This window comes from Odontesthes bonariensis, chromosome 21 (assembly GCF_027942865.1).
Source record: "Odontesthes bonariensis isolate fOdoBon6 chromosome 21, fOdoBon6.hap1, whole genome shotgun sequence".
In the NCBI taxonomy this organism is placed as follows: Eukaryota; Metazoa; Chordata; class Actinopteri; order Atheriniformes; family Atherinopsidae; genus Odontesthes; species Odontesthes bonariensis.
Window position 1 is genome coordinate 6,667,360 of NC_134526.1, and position 12,970 is coordinate 6,680,329.

The window sequence follows — 12,970 nt, forward strand, 5'->3', positions numbered from 1 at the left end:
GTACTCAAGTGGTTAAAGGTACATATATGTACTCAAGTGGTTAAAGGTACATATATGTACCTTTTTGAGGGTCCAAAAGGTACATGTATGTACTCAAGTGGTAAAAGGTACATATATGTACTCAAGTGGTAAAAGGTACATATATGTAGGCCTACTCAAGTGGTTAAAGGTACATATATGTACTCAAGTGGTAAAAGGTACATATATGTACTCAAGTGGTTAAAGGTACATATATGTACCTTTTTGAGGGTCCAAAAGGTACATATATGTACTCAAGTGGTTAAAGGTACATATATGTACTCAAGTGGTTAAAGGTACATATATGTACCTTTTTGAGGGTCCAAAAGGTACATATATGTACTCAAGTGGTTAAAGGTACATATATGTACTCAAGTGGTTAAAGGTACATATATGTACCTTTTTGAGGGTCCAAAAGGTACATATATGTAAGTGATAAAAGGTACATATGTGTACTCAAGTGGTAAAAGGTAGCCTACCGATATGTACTCAAGTGGTAAAAGGTACCTATATGTACTCAAGTGGTAAAAGGTACATATATGTACCTTTTTTTCTACATGCTGGGGTACAATAGACAGTCTGTGTTAGGCTACTTCAGTATAAGGGTACAGAACTATACCTTCTGAGGGTACTGCCCCTGTGACAAGCCATCGTACCCCTAAAGGTACAATTCTGTACTTTATTTTCTGAGAGTGCAACATGCGCCCCTCACAATAGGAGGCGGGCTCCATAAATCCTGCCAGCCAATGGCTTTGTGTGGGGATCGGTGGTTGGTGGGTTGCACAGGCAGCTGTTGTCAATGGCAACAGAGGTTTGCAGGGAAGCATGAGCTGGACAGCTGGTAGAGGGCCCCACAGTCCCCTGCCAGGGGTCACATGGTCCCCTGGCAGCCAATCTCCACCCTTCGCCCTCCTCTCCGCTGCGCTTATTTGCTCGTTCTGGCTCTCTTCGGCTGCAGCAGGAGGGGGAGGGGAGCTGGAAAGAGAGGAGGGAAGTGGCGACAGAGCGGGAGGGAGGAGAGGGGAGGGGAGGTGAGGGGTGGCAGCGCACACAGGGAAAGAGTGAAAGAGCTGGAGAAGGAAAACGGAGAGCGGGAGTCTCTTCCCTCTGCCTGCTTATTAAGGAGATAGGTGAGGATCCCACACAGTTCCCCCTCCAGCTGCCACAAAGAGACGCCAGAGGAGAGGACCAGAGACGCGTGTCCAGTTGGATGTGTCAGACTGTCACAGGCGGAGACGGAATCATGCCTGTGCGGCAGGGCGCAGCGGCGGCTGTGGGCTGCCAGGCTGCTCCGCCCGCGTGAGGACGCGCGCGGGGTTGTGTTTCTGTTGGGAATACTGAGCAAGGACACAAATAGAAAGAAGAGAGGCAGCCGGGGATCTTGTGCCATGACTGGGAACGGGAGGAGGGAGGAGGCTTGCTGAAATCATGGACCAGGTGAGGATGGAGAGAATGAATGCAGGGAGGGAGGGAAGTGAAGGGGAAGTGAAGGGGACCACCACCTTTTTTTGTGCTTCATGTATATATTCACACCTCGCTGACATGAAACACTCAGAGCAGCAGCAGCAGCAGCTCCCGGTCTATTCATAACATCCATCATCCCCCTTTCCACTCCCTCAAGGCAAAAACAAACAGCGCCGCATGCTGCTCACCCTGCTGGGTTTTACGCTGCCCTCCGGCGAGCCGGTTCTCACTCAGGGGGGGCAGCAGAGGTGATGCCACTGGCGAGCGTAAGGCCTGTGGAGGGATGACACCGTTCAAAACATCCCCGGCTTATCCCTGATGCCCAGCGTTAGAGCGACAACTGAGAGAAAGATGGAAGAAAAGCACCAAAGCAGGGGTGGGGCTGTGGTGAAGCAGCTGGAGGAGGCAGGGGATGGGGTGCCATGCAGCAAGGCAAGTTTCTCTGTGCAGCACCATTCAACTACAGGGCGATTCAAAGTGCTTTAAATAAAAAAGCATGACTTAAGTTTTAAACAAAAAAAAGAATAAGAACAATAGATAGAATCAGGAGTTAAATGTGATTAAGTTTTGAAACTCAAGCTTCATCACTTTCAAAGTTCTCATCGTGTCCTCATGTCACATCCTTTGTGGGGCGTCATCACCAGTCTGAGACCTGAGACGGAGAGGATGCTCTCACCTGAACTCCACGCTGTGTTTGGGAGTTTTTGTTCACATATTCTGTGTGTGTTTCAGTCTGTTTGTCCCAGCTGGGGACCGGTAGCTGCTGCCAGCTGAAATGACGGATGTTTCAGAGGAGGAGAGTCCCCTCCATTGCCCTCGTTGCTCTGCCAGCGTGCCTCTTGCTCATTGATTACCTCATCCCCCCCTTCTCACCCTCCCTCCGGCTCCTCTGTTGCTTTGCGTCCTCCCGTCTCCTGAGGTCGGAGCGGTGCGAGCATCAGGTTTGGGATGAAGAGGAGGACGGAATAGGGGGGGTTGCATGGGTGACACACCCTGGCCCAGCCCTTCCTTTGGGTGAATTATGCATGTGTCCGCCTGATCAGGTCTGGGTTAGCCTCCCGCTATGGAGATGATGTCACTCCTGCCGGATAGAGCATGTGCGAGTTTAGGGTTTTGCTCGGTTTTTGGTGTTCTTCATTTATCTCCAAAAACCAAATTCCCCAAAATGAAAACCTTGTCTCTGTGTGTTCGGAGATGCCACATGTTGTGTGTGTGTGGGGTTTTAACCTCAGTCTTACGCACAGACACACTCACACAGAGTATCAGTTCATCATCTGGGCCGGTTGGAGCAGAAATGGTGTGGCTTACTCTGCAGTTTGGCCGTGAAACAAAAAGCATTTATCAAACTGTGCAGGGCTGTGAAATGCTGACACGGCGAGACCTCGGCCCAGGGCTGAGGCTGGGTCAGTGTCATTTTAATAGATGGAGCATAATGTGACATAATATGATTATAGCACTTCCTGTTAAACATGTGACTGCGTATTATTGTCATTTGGCAAAGTGGCTGCGAGGCTTTATCTGCTTTTTGTGTTTCCTGCTTCGGGCCTGAGAAACATCCAGCGCTCCACTGTCAGATGGAAGCCCAAACATGCACTAACAGTGCTGCGTGAATGTAAACACAGGCATGTGGTGTTTACTACAGCCATGGAAAGTTTAAAGTTTAGCTGTCGTGCACTATCTGAGCTCCTCTTTGTCCCTTTTTCTGGTCTGTGTTCGAGCTGCCTGTGCAAAGCACACACTGGAAAAAATGAACCTCCAAAAATAAGTAAGAAAAACAACAAATACAAGATGTTTTTGCTTGAAATAAGCAAAAAAATCTGCCAATGGAACTAGTGAAAATCGGCTTGTCAAGATTTCTTGAAATAAGATGTGATATTTGGGACTTTTGAGATAAAAGTGATCTTGAAATTAGCTTAAAAACCTCTTCAAATGTAAAAAAAAAGCTTGTTTCATATGAAATCCGACTCAAAACAATTTGTTTTCAAGACTTTTTCATTTAACAAGATATTCCAGATGTATTGTCTTCCAACAAGTCCCTATATCTGGCTGAAATAGTACTTGTTAGGCAGTTATATTTTGACTAGAAATGAGACAAATATACCTGGTAAGACTTTGTTTTTTCCAGTGGCACATGGGCTGTGGCCCAGAGGGGACCAATAAAAAGCTCATTACTTAAAGTTACTCAGAGCTAGCTACCTGTAATTCATTGCTTTGCATCAGAATGAAGCCACACTGTCAGCTTTACAACAGTTTCTAGAGCCGAACACTTGCCTTTGGACTTTTAAAGCGTCAAACTGTGATCATTGGAGCTTTGCGATCAATAGTCATTAGGCAGACGAGGGCAGGGCTGCTGGCGACTTTGGGCTCTGGACATGGAGCAGCACAACCACATCCATCACAGGCTAATGGCATTCTCTGCTGTAAAAGCCTGTGATCGTAAAAAACTGTTATGGACTGTTACGCACGCTTCTTTTTCATTGTTCTTGTGTCTACTTTGAGCTTGAAATGTGTCAGAACAGCAGAGGGAATCCCTAATATCTCCCGGATGAGCCAAACTAATGTGAACGCGGGTGACGCGGTCGTGTGTTTATGCTCCCGTCTGGACAAAAAACTCCCTGCAGGCTTGGTTTGGGAGACCAGGCGACATGTCTAACTTTAACATGTGTGCGCGTGCGCGTGCACGTGTGTGTGTGTGAGAGTTTCTGTGGCTCTCAGCCAGAGTTATCTTGCAAATTGTTTTGTCTGTTTCCCATAGATGTGACTGAAATGGAATGCAGTCAGAATTAGCTCAGAGCGAAACAGCCATGCAGGGAGATATTTTATGAGAGTGAAAGTATGTCCGTGTGTGTGTGTGTGTGTGTTAGGGAAGAAAGGGTCTTATTAAGTTACAAACGAGATAGTGAGAGGGAATGTGAAAGATGGCAAGTGTGCGAGAGGGACGGATAAAGGAAAAGAATGAGCGTGGAACAGGTGGTCTAATCTGAGGCCCCACCCATGGCACCCCGGGGCCCCCTTCCTTTGGTCATCCAAACTTTGGCCTCTTAAGAATTTCTTACTCTATTGTCCAAAGCTGTAGACATTCAGAGCCTCTTAAGGATAAAATCCTTGTGTTTGTATTTGCATCTAAATTGAAATTAAGCACACACGTTTAAGTGTTTGTCAGTTTTGTCACCCGTGCAGAGAGCTCGCCGCAGCCTCTCTGACCTCATTGTTGGTTTTGCGCCGGGGAGAAGACGGCGATCGCGGTGAAAATTAACCACGCTGTAGCTGAGAAGAGAAGTTTTTAAGCTGGTTTTGTGTGTGGTGAGAAAAACACTCAGAGGTCTCCGGGGACACCGGTGGGACTCTGCGAGTGACCCTGGGCACCATTAAAATGTCTCTGTAATTGATTAAAGTATGCAGGCTGCTCGGCCGTGCAAGAGAAACGTCACTCAACAGTCTTACATTAAGATAAAGGCATCGGTTTCAGGTTTAAATACTACATCATACTGGAAATGCCCCTCCAAAAATAAGTCAGAAAAACAACAAATACAAGATGTTTTTGCTTGAAATAGGCAAAAAAATCTGCCAATGGAACTAGTGAATATCGGCTCGTCAAGATATCTTGAAATAAGATGTGATATTTGGGAGTTTTGAGATAAAAGTGATCTTGAAATTAGCTTAAAAACCTCTTCAAATGAAAAAAAAGCTTGTTTCATATGAAATCCGACTCAAAACAATTTGTTTTCAGGACTTTTTCATTTAACAAGATATTCAATATGTATTGTCTTCAAACAAGTCCCTATATCTGGCTGAAATAGTGCTTGTTACACTGGAAAAAATAGTATATTTTTCTCATTGAGTATCTCATTACACTTAATATAAGACACCTAACAAGTACCATTTCAGCCAGATATAGGGACTTGTTTTAATACAATACATCTTGAATATCTTGTTAAGTGAAAAAGTCTTGAAAACATCTTGTTTTGAGTCACATATCACATGAAAAAAGCTTTTTTTTTTCATTTGAAGATGTTTTTTTTAGCTAATTTCAAGATCACTTTTAACTCAAAAGTCCCAAATATCACATTTTATTTCAAGAAATCTTGACAAGCCGATTTTCACTAGTTCCATTGGCAGATTTTTTTGCTTATTTCAAGCAAAAACGTCTTTTATTTGTTGTTTTTTTACTTATTTTTGGAGGGGCATTTTTTCCAGTGTAGGCAGTTGTGTCTTATATTAAGTGTAATGAGATATTTTGACTAGAAATAAGACAAATATACATGGTAAGATTTTTTCCCAGTGCATAGTTGTAAAGCATTAATGCAGAATCATTCATCCTCTCTCCTTGATTCTCTTAATTGTGTTATTTTTTGTCATCTCAGCACATCACGTGAATTATCAGTAAAAATTTGCACATAAAGAATGTCAGCACATGGGTTCGTGTTCTTGTATCAGACTCTATTGGATTGTTTTGCATGCAATAACCAATTGGTAGAATGGCTGCAGGCAGACAAAGGACAGACTGTCCCGCAGGAGAAACTAGGACACGCATCTCCTGCAAGTAAACATCTCTTACTCCGCTCAGGACAACTGCTTTGGACCTCCACCTCAATGCACCCGCAGATGGTGAGGGTGGAGGAGGAGGGGGGGGCGTTTCCCCCGCAGGGGTCAGAGGTCAGCCTGCGTGCTTAAAGCCCCTCCTGTCAGTCGCTCTTTGCATCAGTTGGAACTATGTCAGGGATATGTGGAACGATGACACGGGATGAGCAGGGATAAACAGGACAAAACAGAGGGCTGAGGTTTATCAGCAGCACGAGGCAGCCGGCCAATTAGGAGCCCGTTTCAGTCCAAATCACCCTAATGGGTCAGTCTGCAGTCCGCTGCAGTCTGATTGACATGTTTGGGAACCTTAAACCCACAATCCCAACAATCTGTTTCTGTCTCCTGGCGTTGCTGTTTCAGTCTCTCCCTCCTTGAGTCTCAGAGCTCCTAGCGACAGCATCCAGGTGCTGTGTGAGGATGTGAGCGCGTAATGAGCAGCTGTGCAGCTGCGGTTTCATTACTTTGATCAGCAAACTGTCCTCTGATAGGCCCTCCTGTTAGCAAGCATCTCAGCTGTGTGTCAGTGATGCGCTGGGCTTCATGTGCCACTGACCTCTTGGCCTATTTTTGCATCATCACATTGTTTTGTTCCATCTTTTTCTGTCATTAAGTCTCTTTTGCATCGGATAATTCTGCCCCCTAATATGCTGCTCATACTTCACAATATAAATCTGGTTTAATCCTGTTGATGTGTATGAAACGTAAGCTGCCAACATCTAAACTACGTCACAGCTCAACTTAATATTTCATTCCCCACTGAGCCCCCTTGTGGCATCCAGATGCAACTGTGGCTCGATTTGATCTTTTTCAGCAGGATTGAGGATTATCTGTGTCAGGAAATCTGTGCTGCGAGCGGCAAAGGAACAGATGGTCATCGTTTTACAGGATTCATACTGTAATAGAAAGATGATTACTTATATTGCCTTTAACCCGAGATAACAATGCACATTTAGAGATAATTCCACAAAACGTATAATCCTCTCTGGTTTCTCAACCTCATAGAAAAGAGTATAAAAAAGGCAAAAAATAACATTTTCTTGACAAAAACTCCTTTTTGTGTCTCAGAAATAAAGCTATTCAGAGATTTATTGGACTTTTCTATGATTTTTAGTTACAAGAATGACAGAATCTTGTCAAATTAATGCGTCGATCTGTATTTTTCTTCTTAAAAACATGTTTCTTTGAGTGTCGTCTTTCCTTTGGAAGTTATTCAGAGGTTTTAAAGGGGAGCAGCTCGGGTATGAAGTCTACGATAGAAATCTACCTTTTCATGAGAGTGACAGGAGCATTTAATATGTGTGAACCAAACTTTCTGACTTTGGAGAAGGTTCAAATCTATCAAAGCATTCCTTTCCTCCAGCCTCCGTTCCTCCAGAAGGAGAACACCCTGTTTTAAAGCCATGTCTAGACAAACTTATCTCTCAGTTTTAAGGCCGGAGAAACGCTGGGATTAGGATATGATCCCCGCAGACGAACGGGATTACTCAGTTTACTGTATATACTATCAGAGGTGTGGCTTAAAGCTTGTGTCGCGTACGGCCCCCCTTATTAAAATCTTAAGAAGATTTTTCCCGTTATGAGAGGATCCGTGAATATTAATGAGGTCTATAGACTGAATTATGAAATTAAACAGCCACAACTGCTGCAGTGTTTTAGATTGACTTTTATTCCTTTTCTTTAATCAGTTTGTTAGTATACTTTCACGTTTGCATTTCAGTCCCTTGAGACAGTCGAGCTTTTACCACTCTGTGACATCATGGAGGACACCGAATGATGAAGCCTTTCAGGTGTTATTGTTCCTATTCTTCCTGGAAACATGTCAGAAGTTATACAACCGTACGTAATCGTTGTCACACCTTTTGTTTCCAAGTCCTCCGCAGTTTCTCTTTTGGGTACGAGTAAGCACTACAGGCAGACCAGTCAGTGCCAGTCAGTGCCTGCTCTTCCTCAGCCATGCTTTGTAATCTCTGCAGAATGTAGTCTCATTTAAAGACAACTGTACGGACGCCTCTCAGTGAACCTTTCTGTACCGATGCTGCCATTACAGAGTCTGGCTTTTGGGCTCGTTACCACTTGTTGCTGCGTAAAAACTAGGCCTGGGCAACGATTAAAATGTTTAATCTAATTAATCACATGATTTCCCTGATTAATCACGATTAATCGCATTTTTACGCAAAATCCCAAAACGAATCCAAAAGTAGTGTATAGCTTTTAGCATTTAGTTTTATTTTAAATGTGCTGCCATATGAATGAAAGTGCCATAACATTTGTTGTGCAAACACACTTTTAACATCAGCATCTTTCTGTAGTTTTTATGTAGAAGCCTCGCTCCACTGTCTGTTTCCTTGAATGACTTGCTGCTATCAGTTGTGTGTTTTGCCTTTAAGTGATATTTTAGACTGGAACTACTACGCTGAGAAGACAATTCAACTTGGCAGAGTTTACAGATGCCTTTGGTTCTGTCGACTCCGCCGTCTGGAAGAACTTTAAAATGAAAATGGCCGAGTAAAAGTTCCGTACCCTTCTCCATGTTTGGTGGATCCGCAGATTACTTTCTTTTCCGGTTCCGCAGCAGACAGCAACAGACTTTTACAAAATAAAATAAATAATAAAACAGGGGTGGTCCGTGGCGTAGTGGGTTGAGCAGGCGCCCCATGTACAGAGGCTATAGTCCTCGCTGCAGCTCTAGTAAAAACCAATCTTAACGACAGATTGGTCTGACTGTAACACACGTTTCCACTGCATGATAGTCCAACCCAGATGCCTCCCAGCCCATAGAAGTCAATGCTGCCTCTGGACAGGGTTAACATAAGGGTTGTTTTGGGCCACAAAGCTTTAAGTGGTATGTAACTTCATCCTGTACTGCTCGTTTTCCCACAGTGATCCCCTGCCCATGTGGTTCTATCAGCTGTTGATGCAGGGCCGTCTGAAGGCTCAGCGATCACAATTGTCCAGCTCAGACTTATACCCTCGCCCTTTAAATGTCACCAGGTTTTCACATTTCCCGATATTCTGTATTGTAGAGGGTGAAATACATACAAATCTCTTCCAATCTCTCTTTAAAGGAGACATATTAGCCCTTTTTTCACAAACCAACACAATTTCCTGAGATCTTCATGAGATGTATGTGGCATCTTTAAGTCAAAATACCACAGAGATCATTTTAGGGAACAACCCCATTTAACTCCATTCTGCCCATTTCTTCCCCAAGCTCTGCCTCTTTTGAAATGGGTTGTATGTGCTATTCCTCGGAGTGTATTAATATAGCATGAAAGAGCATACAGTAAATGGCCTGAGAGATGAGACCACACATCAAACAGATAAAAAAATACTAGTTTTATTCTCCATTTTTCCCTGATCTGCTGTTTGACCATGAATAGCTGGTTAGCTACGGATCCTTTTTTTTAGGGACAGTCTCATTGCGAGTTATGTGTTGTCATCACAAGCTGTTAAAACATATCATATTCCTTTATGTTTTTGGCTGCTAACTTTGAACTGTTGCTTTATTTATTAGAACATTATTTGATTAATTATTGTTTTGTAAAGGCAGATACTACAAATGACAGATCAGAATTTGTAACTTCTGACCATTAAGACACCAAAGAACACCATTAGAAGTTCGACTTCTGTGCTGTGTGTTAAACAGAGTAATGGTAAGGTCATTTTAGCTAATGAATTTCTTAAATTAAGTTAACCTTTTGACTAATGATGAGATCTGATGTTTATAGCAAAGCGAGGTACAGCGAAAGCAGCATCATATAAAGTTGAAGCTATGCGGCGATACAGAGGGATGAGGCTGGATATCCTTGTAAAGAGAAGATATAGGGCGCCTAAAACAAAAAAAGACTCCCAAATATATGCTCCCAAGCACAGATAATAGAATAGATAGAATAGAAAAATACTTTATTCATCCCCCAATGGGGGACATTCAAAAAGATAAGTTCCATAATACATCTGTTTATTGAATGTTTAAAACATTTTAAAGAATTTTCTCACACATTTGTTGACAAACTGTTCATCTTTGTTCATCCAGACTAAAATGACATCACTGTCTCTGTTTTAATTTGGGTTGTAATGCATTACTCTCAGTCAGTGGGGTTACATGGCACTGAAAGGATCGGATAATTGGCTAAATTACAATCAGACTGAGTTATTAAGTGCATGTAGACACCTTAATCTGACTATAACTTGGATCGGATCAGGTTAAGACCCCGACATAACTCGGTTGAAAGTCACTCTAAACCTGCTTGTAGATGCTGAAGCACGTGGTGAATCAGACTTTGCGTTCTGCGCATGCTCCAGATGTTTTCCCGGGGTCGTGACCCGGAAGTCAAAGGAGACGATATTCCTGTTGTTGTCGCCGTCAGAAAGAAACAAACAACGCGATGGAGAATGCTCCGTTGGGCATCGAGTTTGTGCAACAAGCAGCTCATCACAGACCAAATGTAGAGGGACGTAGCTTCATCTGGCTCTGCGTTCTCCATCTTTCTCCAATGCCTGAGTTTGTTGTTGTTGGTGGTGGTGAAGAGGTCAACAGGAAGTGGCTCTATTAGCACCAGCTGGAATGGGTACAGCGCCACCTATCATACCGGGGTATGACACGCTTTGTGCCTCTGATCCCATTCATTCACCGCCATATATCCAAGGAGAATTACCCTTATAACTCAGTCTGATTGTAATTTAGCCAATAATCCGATCTTTTCAGAGCCATGTGACCCCACTGAGTATCATAGCAACACTTCTGATGGGGTAAAAAGTAGAAGTAGACGGCACAGCTGAATGGAATGACATAACTAACTTATAACTAACGCATCAAAAATAGCAGCGTTCACCCTGAAATGTCCAAATGTCCAATCATTACGAATACGTGTGATTCCATCAGAGCTTTTCCCAGAAGCATCACTGAAGGACAAAGGAAACATTTACTTGTCTACTTGCTTGTCACTCTCATTTTATGTGAGTTATTTCAGGATGAACCTGACTCACCAATGACCAGCAGTGATGTCTAATGTAAATATTTTTCGCTGATATCAGATGAACTGTTTCCCAAAGACACATCTCATCCTTAGAGCTGATTTCCATTGTCCCCCCTTATCAGGAAGTGGAGCTGTGAAAGGTAAAGAGGCGGCTCTGTGAAGTGGCGGGCAGCAGGAAGGAAGCCCACTGAGCTGCTACTGGAACCATGACACTGTTTATTTTCCCTCTCTGCCCCTCGGAGGAGGTTTAGGGGAAAAGAAAAGGTGGAGTGGGGCGCTGCCCGTGGGGGTGTCCTTTGAAGAATGTGTGCCAGGCATTTATAGTAACAGCGAACATTTATAGCATGTTCCCTGGATGTGATTCACTTGTTGCTGTTCTCTGTGTGTCTGGAACTTTGAGGAACACATTCATTCAGACAATCTGGCGACGTCGCCGGGCTGAATAAGTGGTCACTGTGCAAACCGTGACACCCAAACATCCATTATCATCCCCGTTAGTCTCTGGGTGCTTCCTTCTTTTTGTTTGGCACATACCAATCAGTTCCCTCCGTGTTAAGGTTAAAAAGTCTGTGCCAGAAAGGAGTCAAGTCGAGGCTCAGGAGTTCATGTTTGGACATGAGATAGCATATCTGCCAGTACAGGAAGATAAGACTGACTGCAAACCAACTTGGAACAGCAGTAAAATACTATCTTTGAGGATATGTTGATCCGAAACTGTATCACAGACTGGAAAAAATGCCCCTCCAAAAATAAGTAAGAAAAACAACAAATAAAAGACGTTTTTGCTTGAAATAAGCAAAAGAAATCTGCCAATGGAACTAGTGAAAATCAGCTTGTCAAGATTTCTTGAAATAAGATGTGATCTTTAGGACTTTTGAGATAAAAGTGATCTTGAAATTAGCTTAAAAACCTCTTCAAATGTCAAAAAAAGCTCGTTTCATATGAAATCCGACTCAAAACAATTTGTTTTCAAAACTTTTTCATTTAACAAGATATTCCAGATGTATTGTCTTCAAACAAGTCCCTATATCTGGCTGAAATAGTACTTGTTAGGCAGTTGTGTCTGATATTAAGTGTAATGAGATATTTTGGCTAGAAATGAGACAAATATACTTGGTAAGACTTTGATTTTTTCCAGTGCACACAGTGGGATGTGGCAAACCAGTAACCGGTGGTAGTCTTAAGCTTGCAATATGTGTTGTGGCCTAAATTAGTCCTTTTCTCCAGCTTCCCACCTCCCCAGCTTAATGCCCTCTTCAACACCCAAAGCTGCAGCTCTAACCTGTATTTTGAGAGGATTCGGCGTCTGCAGGCCGGTGGTTGCTGGGTCAGGAATGAGAGAGGCAGCTGCATGCAGAGAGGACGGTGAAATGCAGCAGTGGGCGAGGCAAGGAGTTAAGATAGGTCAGTGGGTTAACAGAGAGACTGTGGAGGAGCAAAGACGAGAAGGAAAAGGAGCAGAATTAATCTGCCAATATGAGGGACGTTTCTAAACTGTGCATAAAGAGTGTCATTTTGGATCAATTAGCATCTTTTTTCTTGTATTCCAGGTTTAAATAAGTTTGAAAACTAATTAGCAGGTCAGAGAACCTTCCTTATCTTCTTTTTTTTTTTGTCTAGATGTAGAGTAGAGTTTTTCTCCAGTATAGTTGCCAGCAACAGCCGCCCCCCTTTGAAGGTATAAAGGAATTATTTTTACCAGTTTTAAGGCCCATGTAGGAACAAGGACTCCGGACAGGTTTAAGCTAAAAGTGCTGTCCCCATACGAATAAAAACCATGTGAATATAATGAATGTAATAATGCAGGTTTGTTAAAGTCACACACACTTTGTGAATGAAGCTGCACTCTAAATGGATCGCCACTTAGCGCTAATGGCGCACTCAATTTCACATAGACTGTGATGGATCACTCCGGTCGAGCAGTTTAA

At 43.2% G+C, this 12,970-nt stretch overlaps 1 protein-coding gene across 1 annotated transcript in view; it reads left to right on the forward strand.

The window, feature by feature from the left end:
• Window positions 1-1,067: 1,067 nt before the first annotated feature.
• The window catches only part of arhgap23a (Rho GTPase activating protein 23a), an 81,013-nt gene continuing 69,110 nt past the window's right edge, over window positions 1,068-12,970 (forward strand). The window contains exon 1 of the mRNA XM_075453471.1: window positions 1,068-1,455. Within this exon, the coding sequence (XP_075309586.1) occupies window positions 1,447-1,455 (9 nt within the window). The 5' untranslated portion in view covers window positions 1,068-1,446. The remainder of the gene's footprint in view (window positions 1,456-12,970) is intronic.